Genomic DNA, 27,308 nt, shown 5'->3' with positions numbered 1-27,308 from the left:
ACATACAGACAGAAAGCCTTTCCCTAGAGCTGGCACCCTGAATGTGACCTTCAGCCTTCTAATCTGTGAGAGAATACATGCCTACTTGTCACACCAACTGCTCGTGCTATCTCCAATGTCGCAGCACTACATAACCAAAGTACAAGTATTCTCTATCCTCAAATGTCATGAAACTGGAAACATTTACTGTTTTGTTTTTGTTTGTCTGGAACTCATTATGATCATTCACTTTACTGCTGAGGCATCTGCTTTTGTATGAGTATGTCTTTATCCATTCACTTCTTAGTGTCACTGAGTAGTTGTTAAGTGTCATCGAGTTGACTGTTAACGACTCTATGAACCACAGCTCTGAACTTGGCCGTGTCCTGACCCAACTGCACCGTCTCCAAAACACCTTACTCACTGCCATAGTCACTATGTCAATCCATCTTGTCTAAGGTCTTTCTTGTGCTGACCCTTTACCTTTCCAAGTATGACGTCTTTCTCCAAGGACCGACCACTCCTGACAAATGTCTAAAGTATGTAGTTTCCAGTTTTGGGTTATTATGACCAAAACATGGCTGTAGAAATCATTTTCTAAATACACGTTTTTATTTCTCTTGGATAAATACTTGTTGTGGCTAGGTGCTATCAAGCCAAGTTCAACTCAAAGTGACCTTATGAACAACAGATCTGAACAACAGAAATCTGTCCTATCCTGTCCCAGCCTCATAATTTCTGACATATTTGAGACCAATGGTGCAGTCACTCTGTCAATTCACGGGAATTCATACTTGGAAAGGTGAGACTTTCCAACTACGATGTGTTGCTCTCCAAGAGACTCCTAACACCATATGCAAAGTATGTGAAACAAAACTTTGTCATCTTTGCCTCCAAGAAGCACTCTGGCTGCACTTTCTCCAAGACATATCTGTTTGTTCTTTTGTTAGTTTATGAGATACTCAGTACTCTTTTCCAACACCACAGCTCAAAGGCATCTACAATTCTTCTGTAGTCCTCAAATCCTGCCTCAGGAACATCCAGCTCTTAGATGCATAGCAAGTGACTAAAAAGGCCATGGCCAGAATCAGGTGCATTTTAGTCCTCAAAAATTATATATTGCTCCCCAGTAATTTGGAGAGGTCCCTCCCTGACTGCAGGCTTTCTCAATGTACTATGACGTCAGGCTGAAGACTAAGGTGCACCTGATCCAGGCCATAGTCTTCACAATTGTGTGCTATGCATGAGAGGTGGACAGTGACTGGAGATGAAAGAAAGAGAATTGATGCCTTTGAGCTGTGGTGCTGGAGAAGAGTACTGAATATACCATGGACTGCTAGGAGAACAAAGAGGTTTGTCCTAGAGAGGGTGCAATCAGGCTGCTCCTTGGAGGCAAGGCTTCTGAAGCTTTGTATGACATACTCTGGGCATGTTGCAAGGAGAAATCAGTTCTTGGAGAGGGACATCATGTTTGAGAGGGTGGAGGGATGGTGCAAGTGAGGAAGACCCTCGATGAGATGGATTGATTCAATGATGGGGGAGGTGTGTCAGAGACAGTGAGGTTGGCGCAGGATAGAGCAGGGTTTAGAACTCTTGTACAAAGGGTCGCTATGAGTCGCTGGTGACTTGATGGCACATAACAACAACAACATGCCTCCTACTCTCCTGGCTGCTGGATAAATACTTAGGAGTGAAATTAAGTCACACGGTAAGTGCATACTTTAGTTTTTTAATTTTATTTTACTATTTTCTGTGTGTGTGTACCGTCAAATTGGATCTGACTGGCACAGGAGGAGATGGCCCCTCCTTCTCCGGCAGAGCATCTGGTGGATTTGAACCTCATATCTCTGGGATTGCAGTGCAGCTTCTTGGCACTAGGCCACCAGAGCTCCCCTCATACTTTAGTTTTTAAGAAACAGCTAAACTAGTTTCCAAAGTGGCTGCACAATTTTACATTTTCCCCATAAATGTGTGAGAATTCCATTTACTCCAGTTCTTCACTGACATTTGGGATTTCTAGGGTGAGAAGTGGTATCTCAATGGAGTGTTAATTTGCATTTCCCTGAAGACTAACATTTTCATTAGGCTGGTGGAACTTGCCTGCACAGTTAATGTTTAATTATCTAGGAAAGACTTGAACCAGAAAGTGGTAGAAAGCTGGGAGACACAGGGTTGGGCATGGAGACTTGTCTATGTTCTGGAGATGTCCCCTTTTCCCTCCATAAGTAAGAATTAACTGTCTAGGATTTCCGAAGTTTCAAGAATCAGGCGCATTTTTGGTAAATAAGAAGAATTACAAGGCCCTTACCTGTTATTTTTCGCCTCATCCACGGGCACACAAACAGCCATACAAAAAGGGCGAAGAGGAGGGCCACCCCAAACGAAATGAGCGCTATTGCCCACATGGGAAGAACCAGACCAAGTACTGTGAAGAGAAAGAAAAGGTGTACTGTTACTGGTCACTTTATGAAAGGTTAGGCCATGTATCGACACATTTTCCAGTTCTCAAATAAAAACCAATCACATGAGTTTGGTAGTCAATAAAATCTTCCTATAGGAAAACAAAACCAACACAAAACTGCTGTAGTTTTTAGGGCAGTGTTTCAGACACACTACAAATTGTGCATATTTAAGACAATCTACATATTGTGAATATGTAGTTAAACTGGTTATTAATAAGGTGATACTTAAAACTTTCCCATCTGGCATTGACAACATATTAATTTGGTAATGAACCCACTGTTATGTCATCTCAATATAGAAATTCTTGAGTGGACAAGTGTGGTTTAGAAGTGAATCTACAGTCCTGTGTCCTAAATGGCAGCTCTTTGCCACGGCCACCAGTCACCGGGTCTGATGACAGCTCACACAGACGGTGTCTATGGCCTTCTCAGGAGCCAAGAGTCCTCCTTATATGGCCACTGCATTCTGGCCACATTTTCAAAACCTTCTTAAAATCAACTGAGAAATGGAAGTTTCAAGAATATGCTGACCTTCTATTTCTCTACTTAATAGGGGGGAGAACAGAGGTTAGCAGGGGCTGGGTTAGAGGGCAGAGGGTAGTGGAGAGTTAGTGCTCAGTAAACAAAGTGTCTGTTTGGGAAACAGAGGAAAGAAGTCAAGGATAATAAAGGTTGGCAATAAAGACTGCTGTGTGGCAAAATGAGCAACTGAAACCAATTTATGTTTTAAAAAGGTAAGGGAACAGTAGCAATTGTTACACAGCAACCATAGAATGATACACTTAACATAGTTAAAATGTAAAGATTTTTTTAAAAGGCAATGACCTTCAAATTTATGGAATTATAATAAAATAAAACCTTTCTCTAATACTCAGTAATGCACAGCAGTTGCAGGTACATTGTTGTTAGGTACCATCAAGTCAGCTCCAACATAGAGCCACAGTATGCACGAGAGAACCAAACCCTGCCTCATTCTGCCCCACAATCTTTGCTGTGCTCAAAACCACTCGAACAGTCACTGTGTGAATCCATCTTACAGAGGGGTTTCCTCTGTCATTGACCCTTTAACATTCCAAGCATGTTGTCCTTTTGCAGGGGCTGGCCCCTCTTGATAACATGCCCCAAATATGTGAGACAAAGTTATATTTGTTGTTGTTATGTATATCAAGTTGCCTGTGACCCACAGCAATCCTATATATTACAGCTCTGAAGACTGCCCTGTCCTGAGCCAGTCTCACTGACTCAGACACACTCCCATTGCCCTAGATACTGTATCGATCCATCTCATTCAGGGTCTTCCTCTACTGTGCTGTCCCTGCATGCTTCCAAGCATGATGTCCTTCCTTCTCCAAAGATTGGAGCCATGTGCCCAAAGTATGTGAGACAGAACTTCAAAATCCTAGCCTCCAAGGAGAAATGTGGTTTCACCCTCTTCACAACACCTGTTTGTTTTCTTGGCAGCCCATGGTATGTTCAAGACTCTTCTCCAGTACATAACTCAAAGGCATCAATTCTTATTTTGTCCTCCTTTGTCATTGTCCAGCTCTCTAATGTACAGTAAGTAATTGCAAAGACCATAACCTTGGCACCTTAGTCTCCATGCTGACATCATTGTTTCTCAGTATTCCGGAGAGGTCTCCCTGACAGATTAACTTAATGCAGTTAGTCTTTTGATTTCCTGACTGCTGGTGCCAAAAGTGCTGACTGTGGAGCCAAGCAAGCTGTAACTGTTAACAACCTCAATCTCTTCTCCATCTATCATGATACTGCCAGTTGGCCCAGGGGTGAAAAGTTATATAACTGTAATGAGCTCTGGTGTTGTGTGGATTTCATGTTTAGCTGCTAACCAAAAGATCAGTGGTTCAAAGCCACCAGCAGCCCTGGAGAAAGAGGGGCAATCTCTCTTGTAAAGACTGACAACCTAAGAAATCCAACAGAGGCTCACTAAGAGTCAGAACCAACTGGACAATACACATAACTCAATCTACTTTATGGTTTCAAACACCCTCATTTTTACCGCTGCCATAAATGTGCAAATACAGAAACATTTTCTGGAAAGATACTCAGCTGCTAACAATGGTTACTTTCTGTGGAAACATGAGAAATTGGAGTAAACACATAATAAATATGCCACGTTCGAAAGCTGCTTGAAAATGAAAAAAAACAAAACAAAACAAAACACAAACAAACCAAAAAACCCCCACACAAAAAAACCACAACAAAAAACCATCCCAAACTTTGCTTTTTAATGGAATGCATCTTTAATGATACTGGGTTTGTTGCATCGTAAACAATCTTATACATATAAACCAGTTCAAAGTTATTCACTTAAGGTATTTACTAAACATTTTGATGAGTCTAGCGGTTTAAGTACTTGGCTGTTAACCAAAAAGTTGGTGTTTTGAACCCACCAGCCACTTAACAGGAGACAGCTGTGAAGTCTACTGCCACAAAAATGTGGTGGCAAAAAAAAAAAAGGATTTTCATATTCTCAGAAAGGTAGCCTTTCATTCCAAACCCAAACCTCACTGCCATGGAGCGGGTCCCGTGGCATGGCGGCCCTGCCATGTGCCTGCGACGTGGGGGATCTTGGCGGGAGGAGCCTGCCTTCTGGCCTGTTCTCCTCTGTTCTCAAGCACTTCTCTGAGTTGGGATCAATGCAACAGCAATGCGCTGAGTTTGATTTTATAGATGAGATGGCTAATAAAATAGATGGGGAAACCGGCTTAACAAATATAATTTATTAAAACAGGAAAAAAAAATCACAGGGTCGCAAATGTTGATGGACGTAGGAAGGGGTGGGTAAAGGAAATGTGAAAGTTCTGGCAGGGATCTGGAAAGAAAGGGCACTGGTGGGCACAGCTCAGTGCTAATTGATTTTATAAAACACCTGACTGTGCTAATGCGAAACCTATACTTGGACCAAGAGGCAGTCGGCAGAACAGAGCAAGGAAACACTGCATGGTTCAAAATTGGGAAAGGTATACACCAGGGATGTGTCCTATCTCCATACCTTTTCAACCTGTATGCAGAGCAGAGTATCCAGGAGGCTGGGCTGTATGAGGAGAAATGTGGTGTCAGGATCGGTGGAAGATTCATCAACAATCTGCGTTATGCAGATGACACAACCCTGCTTGCTGAAACTGAAGAGGACCTGAAGCGCTTGCTGCAGAGGGCCAAGGACTGCAGCCTCCAATATGGATTGAGGCTCAATTTCAAGAAGACAAAGATTCTCACCACTGCGCCAATTGGCAGCATCAGGATAGATGGTGAAGAGATTGAGATTGTTCACAGCTTTAGTTTGCTTGGCTCCACAGTCAACAGTCTTGGAACCAGTAGCCAGGAAATTAAAAGACGAATTGCAATGGGAAAGTCTGCTGTTAGGGACATCTCCAAAGTACTGAAGAGCAATGGTGTCTCTCTGGAGACTAAGGTGAGTCTGATACAGGCCATGGTCTTTGCTATCACTTGTCATGCATTAGAGAGTTGGACAGTGACTAAGGAGGATAGAAGGAGAATTGATGCATTTGAGCTGTGGTGCTGGAGAAGAGTATTGAGGGTACCATGGACTGCTAGGAAAACAAACAGATTTGTCCTGGAAAGGGTTAAACCGGGTGGCTCCTTGGAGGCAAGGATTTTGAGGCTCCGTCTAACATACTTTGGACATGTTGTAAGGAGGGACCGGTCCTTGGAGAGGGATATCATGCTTGGGAGGGTGGAGGGACAGCGCAGGAGGGGAAGGCCCTCTATGAGGTGGATTGATTCAGTGACTGGGATAATCAGGATGGGTGTGTCAGAGACAGTGTGAATGGCACAGGACAGAGCAGAGTTTAGGGCTGTTGTACACAGGGTCGCTATGAGTCACAAGCGACTCGACGGCACATAACAACAACAACATAAGCAATGGGAATGATTGTATGAAACACAATGTGAATAAAGGTCAGTGTGAAACACAATGTACAGGAACTTTGTAAGCAAACCAATATAAAATAAAAATTTTTAAAAAAATGCCAAAACCCAAACCCAACAGAAAAGCAGAATCACCTAATTTAATCACAGCACAGTTGTGAGTTAGGAAGCAGTCTATTCCATTTCCAGACTCCTGGCTACTTCAGAAGGCGCCGCCGCAGCCCTCCCCATGGGCTGCCCTGGAGGATGGAGCTGCTCGTAAACCTCAGGCTGACCTCATCAGGCCGTGCCATGGCCTACTGGCTCCTGTCAGATCCTCCTGTTAGTGTTCTAACACATTTGAAGAGAGTTCACTCCCCCACACTGCCTCCTGCCAAACCGCCTCCTGCCAAACCTCGTGGTAACTGTTAATTACCAACATTAAACTGATCAACTAGCATCAAAACCAATCACTGCCACAGCTTCAAAGCATTTGGTTTCTGAAGAGGTTGTCTCTGTTTCCTTTGTGGCTCCTGTTTCAGTCAGCTATAAAATGTTACTGTGTTACTTTTGGCTTTAGTATGGGGGCAGAGAGAGGTGTGGGGGAAAGCCCTAGATACTGCAGGGAAGGATAAACAATTTGGGATATAATTTTCTTAAAAAAATGAATGAACAAGTTTACTAGGAGACCTCATCTTTGCAAAATAAGAGGCTCAAAGAGAAAGAAGAGAGGGGCTCCTTTATGGATTTGTTCCAGGTTCCACTTCTGATCCTCAATGGGTCACCTTGGGTCCCAGAGGGTGTCAGAATCAACACCCAAAAGGGAGCAACTAAGGCCAAACTTGGTAAGTTTTTTCATCATTTGCTTAGGCTGTAAGTCATCTGACCTTTGCTCTTTTCCTATCATACCTGCCTCTGCCATCGGCTTGGCCTGGGAAGTGGGCAGGGAACTCAGAAACAACACTGAGTCACAAGAAACTGGACAGGAAAGCAATGGAGAGCAGAAGAAGTGGGAGCCAGAGGGGGGAAAAATGACAGAGAAGACAAATGAGGAATGGGCTCCCAGAATAAAGAGGGATCGTTGCTGGCAGGGAGCTGCGTATTGCTGTGCACTGTTGGAACCAACTCATGGCTCATCCTCCAGCAGGTTTTCAAAGCTGCCAATCACACAGGAGGAGACTGTCCATCTTTCTCCTACAGAGGAGTTGGTGGTTTCAAACTATGAGCCTTTGGAATGGCAGCGCAACTCCTTATCACTAAGCCACTAGAACTGGATAGGGAGTAATGGAGGAAGAGAGAATGGGAAGAGGGGCTGCATCATACAATTTCTGTAAAAGAACTGCAAAACAACAGGAGGCTTTATTTTTAGAGCAAGGATAGAAGAAATGTAAACTGACATGTGTTTTGTTAATATAGTTCCAATTTATACTGAATATATAAAATCAAATTTCATGGTTGAAAAGTAATGAAATACAGTAAGCCTATACAGGAAAGTATTTGAATCAAGGTATGTAAAATGTAGTTAGTGTTTTGGTTTTTGTTGTTGTTTTTTTTTTAATCCCTTAATATTTAAGATTGACTTGAAGTAAAACAAAATTTTTAACAAAGATAATTTGTATAAATGCCATCTGACCATTGAGGGTCTCAAATTGTTTCTAAACAATCACACGTTAGAAGGATAAAAAGACAAGTTCAGAAGGTAGGAAAAGGCCAGGAGACAAAGAGTGATGGAAACGAGAATGACAGGGAAGAAGTAGAAGAATGCATTTTCATTATCTGCACAGTAATAAATGTTCCAAAGCAAAATATGTATTAATGATTGTAAGGAAAACCAATTCATTCTTTCAACTTTCAATTAACTCACAGTTTTTTAAAAAAAGGATAATTAAGACATGGTGCAACATTACTGTTTGTTTACATAAATAACGTATGCATCCTAAGTTTTCTTGGCAAACCTCACGAGCCCTATGCAAGGTATATGAATTGTATGTTCATTATTTATATGAGTGTGTTATATCCAGAAAAATACGGTACATTCTGTGGATGGCCAAAGTAGGACACAGCTTGAATTACTTGCATTCACCCAGCCAAGAGAGGCTGCCAGGAGCCTTCACTGGGGGCTCTGGATCCCAGCTCTCGGCTCCAGCCACTCCACGGCCTTTCATCTCCAGCTCCTTTCATTTTCTGAACAGCAAAGATATGATGAATAATGATTCTGCTCTAACCTCAAATGTCTTTACAATGCTATTAAAAAAATCCCCAAAAGATCAGAAGAATTTGGAGAAAAGACGGACCTTGTTCTAAAAACTCTGTTCACTATCTCATTATACCTTCTGCTTCACAAGCAATGATCATTATTCTAATCTATAAAGTTAGTAAGACTTCTTGGCTCAGTTCTCAGACATAAATTTTAATTTGACAAATAATGTGCATTATAAAAACATCAGCAAAATGGAATTGTCTGATATAAAACCATGACATTCCCTCATCAACCTTCTTTCTCAAACCTGCTTTCCAGAGAAACTCTGGTTTGGTGTATCTTTCAAGTCATCTAGAGACATAAAAGTACAAAGTATAGAGTGTGTATAAATCCCCACACCCTTCCCCCTGTCTGCCTTTAAAAACATAAGAGAAGTAGAATAATATAGAAGTCCTGGTGCCACAATGGTTAAGCACTGTGTGCACTTTGCATCCATAAGAGAAAGACTAGCAAGCCTACTCCTGTACAGATCGTAGCCAGAGGAAACCTATGGGGTTCTACTCAATCACATGGGATTGTTCAGAGTCAGAAATGACTCAATGACATACAACAAATGAATCAAACCATATACACAGTTCTGGGTTTTCATGTTTCACGTAATAAAATACTGCAGATATCTTTCCCCAGTTTTGGTGGCCTACTGAGTAAGGAGTTGTGCTACCAACCCAACTGGCAAGCAGTTCAGACCCACCAGTTGCTCTGTCAGAGAAAGATCTCCTCCTGTATGGTTTATTGCCTTTGAAAACCCACTGGAGCGTCAACTATGAAAGTAACAACAACAGCATATATTTAGGCTTGCCTCGTTTGCAGATTACCTGTTACTATTTCTGCTTGACCTGATATACTAGATAACTAGTTTTAGGTTTTCTTTCCTTGTTTCAGATCAACATGTCCAAAACATTAGAGTTTACTCTGTACAAAGAATCTCAGAGCAATTTCTTTAAGAAATGAGGCACTATTTCCTAGTTTGTGCTATAGTTTAGCTTTTCCTTTTTCCTTTGTGCTGCATGGTACCAGCTTTCCCTAACTGGTCCATTTAGAACTAATTTTAACAGGAAGCACATTTAAATCGGTTTTGAATCCAATGTCTGCTGGTAATAGGGGACCTCTCACCCAGGCCTTTCCCAAACCAGGACTAGGGCTCACTGCACTTACAAGAGTCTGGCTTCTCCACAGCTTGGCATCATAAAATTGTTACACGGAATGCAGAGGTCCTTTTGGGACAAAGTTCCCCTCAGAAGCTAGCTAGGGGCTGAGGGTGGTGTGATGCTCTGACTTTCCTGGGACTGAATAAGGAACACTGGCAACTGGAGGAGGAGGAAGCGGGGGGCAGAGAGAAGGTAAAGGAGGTGGCAGCGGTATGCTGGCCTGTCACAGCACAGAGTGCTCTGCGGAAGCCAGATACAGGCCTGGTTAAGTTTGAGAATCCATATGCTGACAAAAAAAGAGTAAACAACTGGTACTAGTTAGAATGTTTTAAGAGCTAACCCAGGCAGTGATGTGGAGTTTCTGGTAAAAGAGGGGAGCAGGACATAGTTCTCGGGTGATAGTGGGCATCAGGATCACCTGCATGGCTTGTAATAGCAGAGATTCCTGGGCCCCAGAGGCTCTGAGTCACAGACCGGAGAGGCCTGGGCACTGGCATTTTTGTAAGTTACCAGATGATGCTGGTCTGGGGAACACACTTGGAGAATCACCACTAACCTGAAAGTTAGATCTATCTTATCAGGAGCCTGAGGGATCTGCATTGATTTTCAAAGAGGCATGCAGTGATTCACTGTTTAAGCACTACACAGAAACCAGGGCCCAAGCAACTAAAGATGTTTTCATTAATAAAAATAAACCTAGCTATACTTATATCCAACTGAAGTAAGCACTTTATTTCCTAAAGTTATTTCTGACCTTTGCAAATGATTTTTTTAAAAAAAACCAAACAAAAAATACAAAGATAATTTTTTTCCAAGTGATAATATGGTCTTTGAAGTGTAGAAATGGCTTTTTTTGAGAAAAGTCACATCAAATACAAAGTAAAACAAACCAAACTAAGCCTTAGCTACACAAGGCTTCATAATAATTTAGAGTGGAGGAGCAGAGGCAGTCAAAACAAAGCACTAAAATTCAAGATCAAACACGTCCCCACTTAATTCATCTCCATGCATGAAAAATGCTATTTATCAAAGTCAAACTTAAAGCTGGGTAAGATTAATGCTCACTCTTCTTTCTTAGAAAATATCTTTTCCCTTTTATCTCTGGCTTATATATACTGAATGAAAATAGTCTAAGGAAGAAAGAGAAAGAAGTACCAGAGTAAAGTTCAGACAGGTGGGCACCTGCTGAGAAGAGCACATGCACTTGGTGACTGTTGATGTGACTTCCCGGAGTTTGATCAACCTCTTCACCAAATATGACAAGGCTGTAATAAAGCAGCCGGACACACGAAGACATCCACATGAAGAAACAGAAAGCAACTCAAGTGTAGTTTGAATGGAAAACGGTTACCTTCACTTTTAAAACAAGATCTGGTCTCACCTATGGATATTCTGGAAACATTTCCCAGCACCATTATTAGCTAAATCTTTTTCTGACTCCATGGAGGAGTATAATGGTTGGGTCTTCAGGGTTGGTTGTTTTTTTTTAATTCTTATTTTATTTTATTTTTTTTGGTCTTCTGTTTTGACCTTCTTCTTTTGACCAGGGAATCCTCCAGGAAAATGAGATATTTTCCAAACAAAATGCACAGAAAGAACAGAAAGATAGGACAATTCAATATATGCTGGCCAAAGAGAAGAAATTAACCATAACTAATGAAATTAACCATGTGCCAGAAAACTGTTACATTTTCTCATGTCAGCTGGGGTGTCCTCTGAGTGAAAGCTACTCTAGGATGAGGAACTCAGGCTCTGGAGGTGAGCAGAGTGATGCTGCTGACAGAACAGCTGCCCAGTCAAGGCAATTAACATAAACACTAGGACTCAGAACACTCTTTGTGCTTTCCTTCAAGACTCCCATATAAATTGTTTAAATCCATAATTAAAAAGGTGACCACACTCTTTATACTTGCGAGTATACTGAAGACAGGCAAAAGATAGTCTATATTTTAAATATATTGGAAAAGGAAGCTATTGTTTGCAAAGATATCCAAGAGACAAACAAGAGAAAGGGAAAAAAAAACCCCATTAAGGCTGACGTAGTTTCGTCATTATTGTCTCAAGTTGCTGTGTACCACAGGGTTGGAACCGACTCATAGCTGGCCCTGTGGCAGGTTTTCAGAGGCAGTTCACATGGGAGGAGATTGCCCATCTTTCTCTCACAGAGCAGCTTGTGGCCTTGTACCATGTGCCTTTGGGACTGCCATGTAAATTCTTGCTAGTAGTTGTTGTTGTTGTTGTAAGGTGCCATTAAGTCAAGTACAACTCATAGTGCCCCAATGAACAAAAGGTATGAACCCTTTCCCATCCTGTGCCATCCTTGCACTTCCTGACACACAAGAACCAATTGCGGCAGTAACCGTATCAATCCACTGGTTGAGGGTCTTCCTCTCTTTCGCCAACCCTCCACCTTTCCAGCATCATGTCCCTCTCCAAGGCAACATGCCCATATTATGTGAGGCAAAGTCTCATTCTTGCATCAAAAGAGTACTCTGGCTGCACCCTCTCTAAGACATATTTATTTGGTCTTTCGGCTCTCCACAGGATGTTTGGTGCTCTTTCCCAACACTACAACTCGAAAGCATCAATTCTCCTTTCATCATCCTTTTTCACTGTCCAGCTCTCAGATGCATAGTAAGTCACTGGAAAGACTATAGCCTGAATCAGATGCCCCTTAGTCCTCCAACTGACATCATTACTCCTCAATAATATGGAGAAGCCCCTAACTGCAGATGTTCCCAGTACAATGTGTCTCCTTTGTTCCTGACTGCTGGTGAAAAGGGATCCAAGCAAGATGAAGATTTTGACAGTTTCAATCTCCTCTCCATCCACCATGATGTTGACTATCAATCCAGTGGTAAGAATCTTTGTTTTCTTGACAGTGAGATTCAATCCATATCAAAGTCTGCATTCCTTGATCTTCTGGAACAAGTGTTTCAAGTCATCTTCACTTTCAGCAACCTGCTGAGATCTATGCTGTGTCACCTGCATTAATGTAGGCTATTGATGAGTCTCCCTCTAACCCTGATGCCACACTCCTCTTCATAGCATCTAGCTTCTCAGATAATGTGCTCAGCATACAGACTGAATAGGAAAAATTTCAGGTGGTATCATGAATAGGAACCAATGGAAATGAAGTAGGAAGTGGAAGCAGCACTGAAGGCACTGGCCAAAAAATAAGGCCCCAGGAATCAATGAGATACCAATTGACTTGTTTCAATTAATAGATGCAGCCCTGGATGCACACTATGCCAGGAAATTTGGAGGACAGCTTTCTGGCCTACAGATTGGAAGAGGTCCATATTTGTTCCCATTCCCAAGAAAGGTGATCCAACTGAATGTGGAAGCTATCGAACAGTATCATTACTGTCACAAAGACCATTCAAAAACGGCTAGAACAGCACAGTAGATAAGAAACTGCCAGACGTTCAAGCAGGATTTAGAAGAAGCCACAGCACTGGGGATATCGCTGTTGATGTCAGACGGAGCATAGCTGAAAGTAAGGAATACTAGAAGAATGTCTGTTTGTGCTTTATTAACTAAGCAAAGGTATTTGTGTGGATCATAACAAGCTGTGGCTGACACTGAGAAGAATGGGAGCTCCAGAGCACTTAATTGCGCACATGCGGAACATACACCTGGAGCAGGAGGTTGTTGTGCGAACGGAGCAGGGAAGCACTGACTGCATGGTTTAAAATTGAGAAGGGAGAGCACCAGGGTCGTATTCTCTTTACATATGTATTCAATGTATTTTGCCACTAGCAGCATACCAAAAGCCAAAACTCATTGCTACTGAGTTGAAATCAATTCAATGACTCTCTTAGAGAGAGTAGAGCCAACCGTCAGGGTTTCCAAGTCTATAAATCTCTACAGGAACAGACTCCTTCATTCTTCTCCCTTGGAGCAGCTGGTGCTATTTGGTTGGTAGCAAATGCTTTCATCACAGCATCATAAATGTTGCTAGGTACCACAGTGGGTGCTTTATCTATGCTGTTTCATCTATCAGTATAGCATCTTACCAGTTCTAAGACCTTAGGGACTTAGCCTCACTGTGCCTGTTTCTACCTATAAAATGGGGCTAGAAATAGTATTTTTCTTCTAGAAGAGTTGGAATGACTAATCCATGTAATGTTCAACTCAGTAAAAATGAAGATTCATAAAATTTAATTCTCAAAATGTTGTTATGTACCGTCGAGGACCAACCCACAGCTGATCCAGTGGGTTTTCAGAGGCCGTAAATCGCATGAGAGAATGCCCATCCTTCTCCAAAGCAGCTGATGGATTTGAACCGCATACCTTCAGGACTGCAGCATAACTTCTTACCACAAGGCCAATAGAGATGAAATATTTTTACTGTTGCTAATTTCTCATCTGTGGAAGGAGGAGTGGCATCCACTTCCATAATAGTTTGCCTCTGGAAACCCTATGAACCTGGAGAGAGGATGAAAGGCACCCAAGTGTCGAGGACTCTCCTTCATAGGGACACTATGAGTCGCCTGTGACTCAGTGGCACTTAACAACAACAACAACAATTTCTTATGTATGGAGTGCTGGTGGCCCAATCTGTAGTGAGTTGCACTGGTAACACAAAGGGACCTCCTTGGGAAAAAGACAGCCAATCTTCCTTACCCTGTTTATTTATGGGCTCAGAAATCTCTATTAAGAATCCACACTGACTGTTAAAGAGTCGATTATGACTCCACAGCAATGAGTAATTGCCATTATATAATTTAATATACATTTTACTTTCCCAGTTAAGCAAGTAAGTAACTGGAATAAAATGCAGCAAAAGATGATGTCTTAGTTACCCAGCACTGTTCTAACAGAAATACCACAAATGAGTGGCTATAACTAATTTTCTCACAGTTTAGGGGGCTAGAAGTCCTCACTGTGTGGACCGGCTCTGGGGGAAGGCTTCCTTCTGTGTTTGCTCTGGGGATGGTCCTTGTCTCTGTTTAGTTTCTTTTCCTCCAAGATCTGCCCATAGCATAGCATCATCTCCCTCTCCTCAGGTCTATTTGCTTGCTTAATCTGCTTTTTCATGCCTCAAGAGAGACTGATCTACACTAGTTCTGTCTCATTAACATACAGAGAAAATCCAAATGGGATGATAACTACAGGTCTCACATGACTCACTGCCATTAAGTTGGTTTCTACTCATAGCACCCTTCTAATGGGCTTTTGGGGACTGGGTTTTATATAGCATCTTCCCCTCCTCACCCTGTTGTGTACTGCTGAATCAGATCCTATTGGCACAGGAGACTGCCACTCCTTCTCCAGAGGAACATCTGATGCATTCAAACCACATGCCTTCTGGATTGTAGTGCAGTTTCTTGCAACTAGGCCATGAGAGCTTCCTTTTATACATCCCTTCATTAGCATGGTTTTAGCCCATCTTTCTCCCAAGAAGCAGCTAGTAGTGGATTCGAGCCACTGACCTTTCAGTTAGCATCACAACATATAATGTGTGATGTCACTTGTTATTGTTAGGAACCATTAAGTATGACTCACAGTGACCCTATGAAGAGTCGACCTGAACCTTGTCCTATCCTGTGCCGTCCTCATCATCTCTATCACACTAGAGCCCACTGCTACAGTCACTGCATCAATTCATTTCATTGGGGATCTTCCTTTCCTTCGCTGACCCTCCATCTTTCCAAGCATGATGTCCCTCTTCAATAGCTTCACCTAGCTATATGCACGAAGCTCCTAAAATGCCATAGACACTGTAATATGCTATGCCACATTGTAGGAATGTTTTGTTTTGAACAAAGAAAAGATTATTCCACCAAATACTACCAATGACTGAACTACGAAGTCTCATCCTCAAAGGATACTAAAAAGAAAAATAACAAAAGCTAGCATATTTGTTGATATCACACAGCCCCATAGGATAGTACTTGGAATCTGGCTGTAAGAAGTGCATCTGCCAAAGAGAAATCCTCCCTACCAAAACACGTACTGGCATAATTTGGAGAAATGTGGTTTGGGTCCAGATCACCTCAATGCAGTGAATGCTGCAGTAAATGAGGCATGAGTATCTTGGTTTCTCAGCGCATATAAAATTCAGGTTTATACTAATACTGCAATCCATTAAGTATGTGCAGCATACTGAAAAAAGTCTTGACATACTGTGGAAATTACTAAAATGTAACAGAGACAAAAAAAGCACAAAGCAAGCTCATGCTGCTGGGAAAAGGCCGCCAACAGACTTACAAGGTTCCCAAAAATTTCAATCTGTAAATGCAATACATGAAGCACAATATGTTATGCCGGCATAAATACTGGACTCTTATTAGTTCATTAATATTAAAATGCATTTAATTAAAACATTGCATTTACACCTCATTCTTTCTGCACCCACAAGGCAAAAGAAAAGAACCGTTTTATTTTTTTTTTAAATCTAACAGACAGCACAAAAGTCACCAGAAGGAATTTTGAAAACAAAACCACCATTGGTCTTAGATGGCCTTTTTGCAACAAAAATGTTTTTTTCTTTGTATTTCTAGGGTGCTGGATATTTGTGGCTGTAATTCAGAGCACACTAGCGTTTCCACTGCTCACCAACGATGTTTGCACAGTGCAGCCATTAGCAGAGGCCCTGCTTACGGCGGGCATGGAGCCCGGTGCTCCAGAGCCCACCGCCGAGCCCACCACTCAGTGTGCGGGTGGGACTGAAGCAGCGTGTTCTGAGCTGAGAGGTTAGGTAAGTAACTGCTGAGAGTAAACACCTGATACATACCAGAAAGGAGACTTACATCTTCTTAATCTAAAAACCTGTGGCCTTTATTCTACATGTATCACCTGGGTATATAGAACAAGTAAAATTATGCTATTCTGCTCACCATCCAGTCAATTCTGAATCAGAGCAGAACCATGTTCTGCAGGCTTTTCAACAGCAGATGAAAATCTTTCTTCAGTTAGCAGCCCATGATGTTAAATTTACTGTTCGTCCCACCCAGAGATTGTACTGTTTTTAATGATCATGAAGTAATGCTTCTTCCTTTCCCACTGAATATTTTTTGGCTGACTTTTTTAATTGGCTTGTGTATAGCCATTCATATACATGTTTTATATGTACCTTGTGTTTTATATAATCATTCATGTACATTTTATATCATTAATTACCATTGCTCTTTTATCGTTAGCCAAGCCCAGTGCCAGTTTCAGAAATACCAAGTAATCAATACTGTTAGTACTTAATAAACTTAGTCTGCTGTAGTCAAGCTTCCAAGGAATTCTTACCTGGTGCCCCTGTGTACATGATGGAAAATACATTTATTGCTATCGTAGCCGCATAGAACACTGGAAGTGCCCGAAGGCCATTGGGAACAGGGTCCTCCTGTAGAGTAATGAGATAAAGTGGAAAGTGAGGATTCAGGGACTATCTGACATCAACATGCACAACATGATCTCAAACACAGTTCAAGAAAGCCTTCCCAGCCTAGGATGTAGTCAGAGGCTGGCCCCACCGCCGTGACATGCTGAAACAGCATCCCTGTGGGCCCTTTCCCCTAAACAAATGCTGTTTGAAAGCGCCTACGATTGTGGCCAGCAGACGCATTAAAGCACTGGAGTCACATGAGCTGATGTCAGATTTAGAAACAGAAAAGGGCTGTCAGTTTAGGTCACTCCCAGGGGACTGAGGAGCAGAGTTCAGTTTTGAAATCTGTGGCACACACTTCTCCAGATTAGGTTCAAGTTTGGCCCTAAAAGTCTACTTTGAATAAAATATTTGAGATTCTAAACTCTATGGACACTCTAGAATAATCAAATGATTTGGAACCACTACATCATGACTAGATTTTACATTATTCCCCATCACACATTACATTTTAGCTTTGTTAAACTATTTAAATATATTATCAAGTTCACAGTTTTAAAATCGTTTCATGAGGTACAGTGTTTAACCTTCAACTATTAAGTGCTAAATAAAACTGGGGGGGGTTGCCAAATAAAAATTCGTTTGTTATTTTAGGCTCTGCTACAATATCTCCTAAATCTGATACTTCAAGAATGGTATGCCATGTTTTAGGTTAAATAATACTGGAAAGAATATTTAGAGTTTTAAAAAGATTCACAAATTATTTTGAAGCAAAAATATGGTCTGTGGGCTCCGTAAGGCATGATGGCCACACTCTGGAGAGACTGCTTAAATGCAAAAGAGAGACTAATTTCCCACAGCCATATAAGGCATTCTCTCTATTTATACTACCTTTCCACAATAAAAGGAGAATTAGATCTAAGAACTAGGAGGCATTATAGATGAACGGAAAAGCAGAGACAATCTAAAAAAATGACATGAATAAAAGCATCAAAAAAATCAAGTATGTTTGGAGAACAGCTCAGTTCATCAAGAACCTGAAATGTGGCAAGCAGCCATCAGCTTGTCAAGCCACTTGAGTGGAATGATGGTGAGGCATTAAGAATAGCAACAGCAGGGTTAGGAAGAAATTATTTCGTTGTATGAAAGCCAGAGGCAGACAGGGAAGGCAGAAGCTCAGACTGAGAACTAATAGGCAGGAAAGAAGCCCTGGTGGTGCAGTGGTTAACTGCTCAACTGATAACTGTAAGGTCAGAGGTTTGAACTCACCAGAGGCTCTGAAGGAGAAAAGGCCTTGGGATCTGCCCCCATGAAGGCATGGAAAATCCTTTGGGACAATTCTCCTTGTCTTCTGGAATCACTTCCATGAGTTAGTCAATTCTATGGCACTCAACAACCTTTTCCATCTATTTGCAGAATATAACATCCGTGAGGCAGGGTTTATAAGGAGGAATGTGGCATCAAGACTGGAGGAAGAAAATGACACAACCTTGCTTTCTGAAACAAAGGAGGACCTGAAGTGCTTGCTGAAGAAGGTCAAGGACTGTAGTCTTCAATATGGATTGAAGCTCAACATCAAGAAGACAAAGATTCTCAGCACTGGGCCAACTGGCAGCACCATGATGGATGAAAAGATTGAGGTTAACAATTATAGCTTGTTCAGCTCCACAATCAACACTCTTGGCACCAGCAGTCAGAAAATTAAAAAATGAATTGTACTGTGAATATCTGCTGTCAGGGACCTCTCCAGAGTACTGAGAAGCAATGATATCAGTCTAGAGACTCAAGTGTGCCTGATCCAGGCTATGGTCTTTGCAATTACTTGCTATGCATCAGAGAGCTGGACAATGACTAAGGATGACAGAAGAAGAAATTGATGCCTTTGAATTGTGGTACTGGAGAAGAGTTTTGAACAGACCATGAACAGCCAAGAAAACAAGTAAGTCTATGATGGACAGAGTAAAAATAAGTTTCTCCTTGGAGGCTCAGATTTTGAAGCTCTGTCTCACATACTTTGGGCATGTGGCCAGGAGAGACTGGTCCTTGGAGAAGGACATCATGCTTGTAAGGGTGCAGGGACAGTGCAGGAAAGGAAGACCTTGGATGAGATGGATTGACACAGTAACTAGGGCAGTGGAGGTAGGAGTATTAGAGTCACTGAGACTGGCTCAGGACAGGGCCGGCTTTAGAGCTGTTGTACATACAGTCACTGTGAGTAGCAGATGACTCAACGGGACATAACAACAACAGTGGGCAGTAACCAGGGATCTAAGGTATAATCAGTGGTGTGATGATTGTATCACGTGGAAAGAACCCAAGGTGAATGGAAAACAAAACATTAGGAGGACCAATTATCCACTTCCTTTTGTTTCCATAAAATTATTTCCTTGGTGACAAAAGTTTCTATAGCAATGTCCAAACATGTGCGTTTGTGTTTTTCAACTGAATCCTTTATTTTTTTCTCAGACAACCACTTATTAAAATTCAAATGATGAATCTTATTGAGTCCAATGTTCTTTTCTCCCAACGCCTTCTTCTTCCCACCTTGATCTCCTTTACTCTCCTTTTTATGCACCCATCTACCCATCCAACCAATCATCTACCACTTCATTTCAAGAGATCATCAGTAAATATCTTGTCAGTGTTTAGCACTGTGCTGGGCCCTGGAATACAAATGTCAACAAGACAGCCCTGATTCCTGTGCTCACAGGTCTGACAAGAAAAAGCTGACACAATAATTAAGCAACAAAACACCATACAATGTGATGGTGCAATGGAAAAAAAGCACACAGTGCTGCAAGAGTATAGGAAAGAAACAATTAACTGGGTATAGAAGAAAGGCTTCCTGAAGGTTGAGTAGGAGTTTGCCAAGTAAGGATGAGTTTAATGCAGGAGTGAGAGAAGCTAGCTGAGAACGCAAGAGAATGCAGCATTTTCTATAAATCAAAGCAAATATTTGTATGAGAGGAACGCAGTTGATGGAATGGTAGGAAAAAAATGCTGGTGATTTTGGACTTACAAAGGGAGTAAGTCCTTCACTGTATGACAAGCCTCTCCTAAGAAAAGCCAACTCACATTTTCAAGAAAGAACAGAGTTGCAGGAAGAGCTGCAGGGTCCCTGAAATGCTGACTGAGTGCTACAACCATGCTCAAAGGCAAGCTTTTTTAGATTATAAAATATTGAAACAATTCCTTATCAATAAAACAAAAAAAATCAAGTCTCTTTCTAAAATACTGATCTGTCAATTTATTTGTTTTTTAAATAAAATGCATTCCTAATGGGTATTTTTTTTCCTTTTTCTCCTTTTCCCAGATCAATTTAGTGTTTCAAGCTTGCTTTTTCCACTTAAAATAAATCAATAAACACTTTTATGTAATGACAGTCAATTAAAAAAAATTTAGCACTGTCTTATTTCATTCAGTAAATAATTACCTTTCCTTTCTGAGATCTGAGCAGAGTGCCTGGAAGTATTGACTAATGAACTAAGACATAGAGCCAAGAAACACTGTCTAATGCTGGCTTCTCAGGGGGTTCCTGGGTAATTACCCCGACTCTGGCTGGCTACTTAACAGGAGCATCTGCTTCTACCTCCACCATGTTGTGCCTTAACAATGTGGAGATACACTTACTCCTCTATTCCACCAACTACGAACGTCTACTGAATAGAACTAAATTAGTGCTAGAATTTAACAAAATACAACTGCCTCACTTACCTTCTTTAAGATGAAAATTCTGATCAGTATAAAGAGCACGCCAGACATGAAACCAGACAACAGTGGAGATATAAACCAAGAAGCAACTGGGCAATTAAAAAAATATTAAAGAGTGTTAAAAGTCTACATAGCTATGAATGACAGCCAACATACGTTACATATATTAAATAAATACTGTCTGAAATATTTACTTTAACTCAGGACCTAACAAGTCTTTGGCAAAGCTAACCGTCACATAATTATAACTGCACGTTGCTATTGTAGCTATTTGCAGTTGAGTCAGAATTGACACAGCTGATCCTCCAGCAGGTTTTCAGAGGCGAAAAACTGCACAAGAGGAGACTGCTCATCATCCTCGAAGGAGCAGCTGGTGGATTCTAACTGCCTGCCTTTGGGCTGGCAGTGAAACTCCTTCCTAACAGGCCACCAGGCACAGGCACACACACAGAGCCTCAGAAGACGTATTCTTTTGATTCCTACTGAGCATCCCTGCCTGCCTTGTTATTAACGCATATTTGTAATGTCCTTGTTTTATCCATTGAGGGTGGTCCACCTCAGAGGTGAACGTTCCATTCTATTTTCCGAGAAAATGGCACTTTCACTGCTGACATCTAACTATTGGGGCTCTAATCCATTTAGCCTCTACTCTGTAAGTTCCCAACTTTGGCTGTACATTGGAATCATCTGGGGAGCTTTCAAAAACTGGTTATGCTCTGGCCTCACCCACATTATGACTTAAAAGGCTTGGAATGGGGCTGGGGCACTGGTATTTTAAAAACGGCTCCCCTGGGGTAATTCTAAAGTGCAGGAGGAGTTGAGAGCCACTGTTCTAAGTCTGGGATACAAGAGGATTTTCCAAGCAGTCAGTGCTCTGCCCTGCAGGCCAAAGATGAAGTGTGCTCTAGGGCTCCAGGGGCCACTGTGATTGACTCACAGGACAGAGATGGTCAGAATGGGTTTTGTCAAGGCAGACAGGTTGACGAGGCTGAATGGACCACCTCTCAGGAAATGAATGGGTACACGTCTACACTTTGCTGTCTGTTGTGCAAGCAAACAATGGGGATAGAAGGCTCTTACCCTCTGGGGCAGACTGGATGATCTCTTGAATGCAGCTAAATAGCATTTTGTTCACTTTGACACTTCCCTTGGACCATGATCTTGGACTCCTGGACACTTAAGGCATTTTCCTCACTCGGTCCTAATTGTTCTGTCATCTACAGACTCAATTCATTCAAACAGATTTCCGTTCTGCCTGAGACACAGTTATATACTGCTTTTCAAAGCTGGATGGCAATCAACATTTGGAAAGAGAGTTTGGCATTGGAAAACAGTCTAGTCCGTAATACCTTATAGTTCCATCAACAGAAGTTTCAAAGGAAAATGCATTATCCATATAGGTCATCTACACATTTATATTTGTAAGAAAAATATATTACAAATGTAACTTTTAGTTAAACTTACTCTAGAAAATGTAAATTTCCGTCTTATACGTAAAAGAAAATGGCAATTACCAATCTTGACAAGTTCCATCCACTGCACACCTTTTGTACCAATTGCAACAAGTGAGAATCCAATAGTGGAGCCAACGATGCAGTGAGTCCCTGAGATTGGGAGCCTCAGGAAGGATGCAATCAGCTGCCAGACAGCTGAGCCTATAGAGTGAGAAGTAGAAAAAATATCAGATACAGAGTCTCCAGCTGTTAAAGAAAGGCATCCAAATCACTGTTCATAAACCTCTCCATGGGTTTAATTTTCCAGAAATCACTTCTTTGCCAAGTGTGACAGTCCTGATACAAATTATCCAATTTAATCAAGTCTTTATCATAGAAGGGATGATGATGATGATTCTGTACTGGAAGAAAAGTCTCTTGATGATAGTTATTAACAGCTTTGATCAAATTTAGGTGAGGGTGGTGATGATAAACTTATTCTGGTATGAGGTTTGACCAAAACTAAGGAGGAGATTAAAGGCTCAACAGGACACAGAGAAACAAGAAAGGCAAGAGTCTGTTATGGTCATGCCTTGTAGTCGCATAGTAAGAATGGCTACATACTGGCTGGGCTGTACTAGTTCATGACAAGAAGTGCACAATGCCATGTTGCTTTTTGGGTTTTACTTCCCATATAAGGATTAGTAAGGCCCGTCTGGCATCATGATTAAAGGGCTTGTCTGCTAACCAAAAGGAGGGCAGTTCAAATTCACCAACTGCTCTGAGGGAGAAAGATTAGGCATCTGCTTTCATAAAGCTTTACAGCCTTGGAAACCATATGGGGCAATAAGGGTAGGTGTGTCGGAGTCAGTCAGGCTGGCTCAGGATAAGGCAGGGTTCAGAGCTATTGAACACAGGGTCACTATGAGTCACAAGCGACTAGGTAGCACATAAAAATAATAACAACAAGGACAACATAGGTCACTATGAGTTGGAATAGATTTGACAGCAGTGAACTTGATATTTTCTTTTAAATAAGAACTGGCTACACATGTGGTCCTGCCCGGAACCCTAGGCCTTTATCTGTATCCGCCTTTACACCTAATAACTCTTAGGTGTTAGGAGGATCCCTTAGTTTCGGCAATGTGTACTTTGCCTTCAATTTCACCACTCTTTTCCAGACTTAATATTTTTCTAGGCTACAGTTCACTTGAGAATATTTTCATAAGCAGATCAAATTTTGCAGAGAGTATTAAAAGCATCAGCTGGGAGAGATCACTTTCAGAAACAGTTGTTGAAAAGCTCACAGAACACTAACTATGAAGGAACAAAGGACTCGGCTGCTGATAAGCAGGGCCCATTATTAATCCTGAATGTTAATTCTGGAAATCTGGTTGCTTGGCAGCAGTGAGCAGCAACACTTTTCAACAGACCCTTGGCATTTCCTTCGAAAATATCTGTTACAACAGGGTCCCTAATGGCTGCAAAGGTCCCCCTGTGAAGCAACACTGACATCTGCTCCAGGAAGCCTGGGTGTGCTGACCTTCACGCCAGGCAGGCTGTGACCCTGAGAACACGCCAGAACTGTGTACTGCAGCCGGTGCCAGCCCGGTGCTGCCAGATCCATAACCAGCTCCCTGGCAGCACCTAGGCCTCCCTGTGGAAAGGTTCCCGAGTCTTTAGGTCTGAGCTCTGGGCTCCCAGGGGACTAGCTGTTTTAAAAATAAAACTAGAGTTTGGAGCATGCTTCATGGCTTACAATCATAACTTGAAAAAAACCTTTGCTTTCTATTTATACAAACATTAAAATCATTTAATGATATCTACTGATAAGGGGAGCTCTCGGGACCCGGGGGTAAGAAGTTGTGCTATAATAGCAAAGGCATGGGGTTCAAATCCACAAGGTGCTCTGTGGTAGAAGGATGGACAATCTCCTCTCATGTGATTTACCGCCTCTGAAAACGTACTGGAGGGTCAGCTATGGAGGTTCCGACTTGACAGCACTCAACAACAAAGACAATGTTTTATGAGAATGGTATAAATACACCCAACAGAATTCAGACCATGGGATTTCCTTTCTCTAGCAGACTTTATAAAACAAATCCTGGAACAGGACAGTTTATAGAAGGTAGGAGGCATGAGGACTGCCTGAGATAGGGAAGAAGAAAGGAAAGAGGGAAGGCCTGGAAGGAGAGGTCACAGGAGGGAGGGAGAACGCTCTTTAACTACAAAAACTGCTGGAGGCAAAAGGGATTGCACTTATGTCAAGAAGAGCAATGGGAGGGGAGGGATTTTAATGTAAAATAATGCATTCTGCCTCCATACCTTTTCAAGCTATATGCAGAACAGATGCAGGACAGATCGTCTGGGAGGCTCGACTTGTATGAGGGATGGGACATCACGATTGGAAGTAGATTCATCAACAACCTGTGTTACGCAGATGACATAACCCTGCTTGCTGAAACTGAGGAGGACCTGAAGCGCTTGCTGCAGAACATCAACGATTGCAGACTCCAATATGGATTGAAGCTCAACATCAAGAAAACAGAGTCTCACCATTCAGCCAATTAGCAGCATCATAACAGATGGTGAAGAAATTGAGATTGTTAACAGCTTTATTTAGCCTGGCTCCACAATCAACACTCTCGACACCAGCAGCCAGCAAATCAAGAGATGAACTGCATTGGGAAAGTTGGCTGTCAGGGACCGCTCCAGAGTACTGAAGAGCAGTGATGTCAGTCTGCAGACTAAAGTGCACCTGATCCAGGCCACAGACTTCACAATTGCTTGCTATGTGTCAGAAAACTGGACAATGACTAGGGATGACAGAAAGAGAATTGATGCTTTTGAGCTGTGGTCCTGGAGAAGAGTGTTGAATATACCATGAACTGCCAGGAGAACAAACAGGTTCATCCTAAGAAGCTTGCCTGCTCCTTGGAGGCTAGGATTCTGAAGCTTTGTCTGACATACTGTGGGCATGTTGCAAGGAGGGACTGGTCCTTGGAGAGCAACATTATGCTTGGAAGGGTGGAGGGACGGAGAAAGGGAGGGAGACCATTGATGAGATGGATTGATACAGTGACTGGGGTAATGAGGGTAGATGTGTCAGAGACAGTCAAGTTGGCACAGGATAGAGCAGGTTTCAGGACTGCTGTACATAGGGTTGTTATGAGTCACAAGTGACTTGACAGCACATAACAACAACAGTGACATCCTATTATGTTAAGGTTAAATATGTCTAAGACAAAACTTAGGGGAATGATGGCCACCTCTGAGGCCAAAGCCCCTGAGATAATGAATGCGATGACAGAGCCTCAGACACAATGAAGGCAGACACATGGGCCTACGTGCAGAATGGGGTAGAAAGCAGATGAGGAGCAGTGGCAGGGCAGGCTCAGCACAGGTATGAGCATGGAGGGCGCTGTAAGGGGACCATGGGCTTTGCAGGGGGCTCATGTTGTTGTATTTGAGAAAATGCTGAGTTTTGAATTCTTAGACAATCTAGGGAACCACAGATGGCAGGTTCACAGAGGAATGAGCTGGAGTTTTCCCCCGAAGGCGACATGTATAGGAAGTGTGTTGTTAGGTGTCACTGATTCATAGCTACTCTATGAACAACAGATCTGAACACTGTCCTATCCTGTGCCAGCCTCATTATTTCTGACATACTCAAGTCCACTGCAGCAGTCACCATGTCAATCCATCTGGGTGAGGGTCTTGCTTTTTCTCAATCCTTTACCTTTCTTTCCAAGCATGATGTCTCTCTCCAAGGAATAGCCTCTCCTGGCATTCCCAAAGTATGGGATGTTGCAGAAGAGTAATGAATGTCCCATGGACTGCCAAAAGCCTAAATAGATACATCTTGGAGAAAGTCAGACAAGCCAGACTACTCTGCAGATGCTAAAAGGACAAAGCTTCCTCTCCCAGAAGCTTAGCCTACCAGAAACAAGAGGTTCACAGGCTTGGGGAGAAGATTCTAAAGGAAAAGAGCAAAAAGAAACTAAAGCAGAATAAGAGGGCAAGGAAAGAAGGAGAAGAAGAAACGGGTGTTGGATTTAAAAAAGGAAGACTGGGGAGAATTCAGGCATCTGGACAGAATTGGCTTTGGTTTTGGTCAATGACAATTATACCACCACCTCCTATTTACAAAGCTGCCAACTTTAAAAACCGAGGTAACTCATACAAATTCCCAACAAAATGGACTTTGAGGTTCATCCAACCACAAACCAGAAGTCAGAAACCAAACCAAACACAATCAAGTTATTCCAGCAAAACCTCAAATTGCTTTGGTAAACCTAATTTCTAGCTGAAGTAAGTACCCCTCATTCTTTCATTCAAGTGCCCAAGGCCAGGATGGGAAAACTTGGGGAGAAACTGGCCAAGTTATACAGTCCAAGGAACAGTTAGTAGTGACAAAAACTTCAGTTCACAAAGCTTTCTGTCTGACAGACTCAGCAGAACTTCAAACTCTCCCCTCACAAGTTTTATCCAACAAATGAAATTTTAAGAATTCACCTTCAGTGTTTTGCTTTACTTCTCCTATATTTTCAACTCATCTTTCTCATATCAACTTGACTGGGAGGAAAAAGATTTTGAAATTTCAAGTCAATGACTCTCAGTTCTCAATCTTAATTATGAAGGTGACATTTACAAATTACTGCTACTTTTATAACGGAAAGTTTAAAAAATAAAACGCTCAGCTGAGAAATAGGAACATGTGTTGCACTGCTAACTAAAAGGTCAATGGTTCAAATCCACCAGCAGCTGCCTCTGAAAAGTTTTACAGCCTCAGAAACCTGATGGAGAGTTGCTATGAGTTTGATTAGTGTGATTTATGACCTTGGTATATTAGTTTCTGATCAGGTGTCTCAACAACTGTTTAAACTAACTTGCTTTAACAAAAAGGTGACAGCCATCTTTAACTTGGCAAATCTCCACATTCAAAGTGCTTAAGGAAAGCTAATGCTTCACCCTGAAACCCACAGCGTCCCTTTTCAGCAGGAAATAGCTAAGAGAATACGCCATCCCCTTTTCCTTATGACTCAGGGTGAAGTCTCTCTCAGGGAGGAGTGATAGGGAATGGCAAAGGACACACTGACAAAG

The 27,308-nt window shown here is 42.0% G+C and overlaps 1 protein-coding gene across 1 annotated transcript in view; it reads right to left on the bottom strand.

Moving 5' to 3' along the window:
- The window catches only part of SLC20A2 (solute carrier family 20 (phosphate transporter), member 2), a 93,166-nt gene that overhangs the window by 25,280 nt on the left and 40,578 nt on the right, over positions 1-27,308 (bottom strand). The window contains exons 4-7 of the mRNA XM_006896983.1: positions 22,287-22,427; positions 20,776-20,861; positions 16,983-17,079; positions 2,288-2,404 (exon numbers count right to left, since the gene is read on the bottom strand). Of these exons, the coding sequence (XP_006897045.1) occupies positions 2,288-2,404; positions 16,983-17,079; positions 20,776-20,861; positions 22,287-22,427 (441 nt within the window). The remainder of the gene's footprint in view (positions 1-2,287; positions 2,405-16,982; positions 17,080-20,775; positions 20,862-22,286; positions 22,428-27,308) is intronic.

The sequence above is a fragment of the Elephantulus edwardii genome, unplaced genomic scaffold (genome assembly GCF_000299155.1).
Source record: "Elephantulus edwardii isolate Elephantulus edwardi_28Jun2011 unplaced genomic scaffold, EleEdw1.0 scaffold00195, whole genome shotgun sequence".
Lineage (NCBI taxonomy): Eukaryota > Metazoa > Chordata > Mammalia > Macroscelidea > Macroscelididae > Elephantulus > Elephantulus edwardii.
This window is presented reverse-complemented; position numbering and strand designations above follow the sequence as displayed.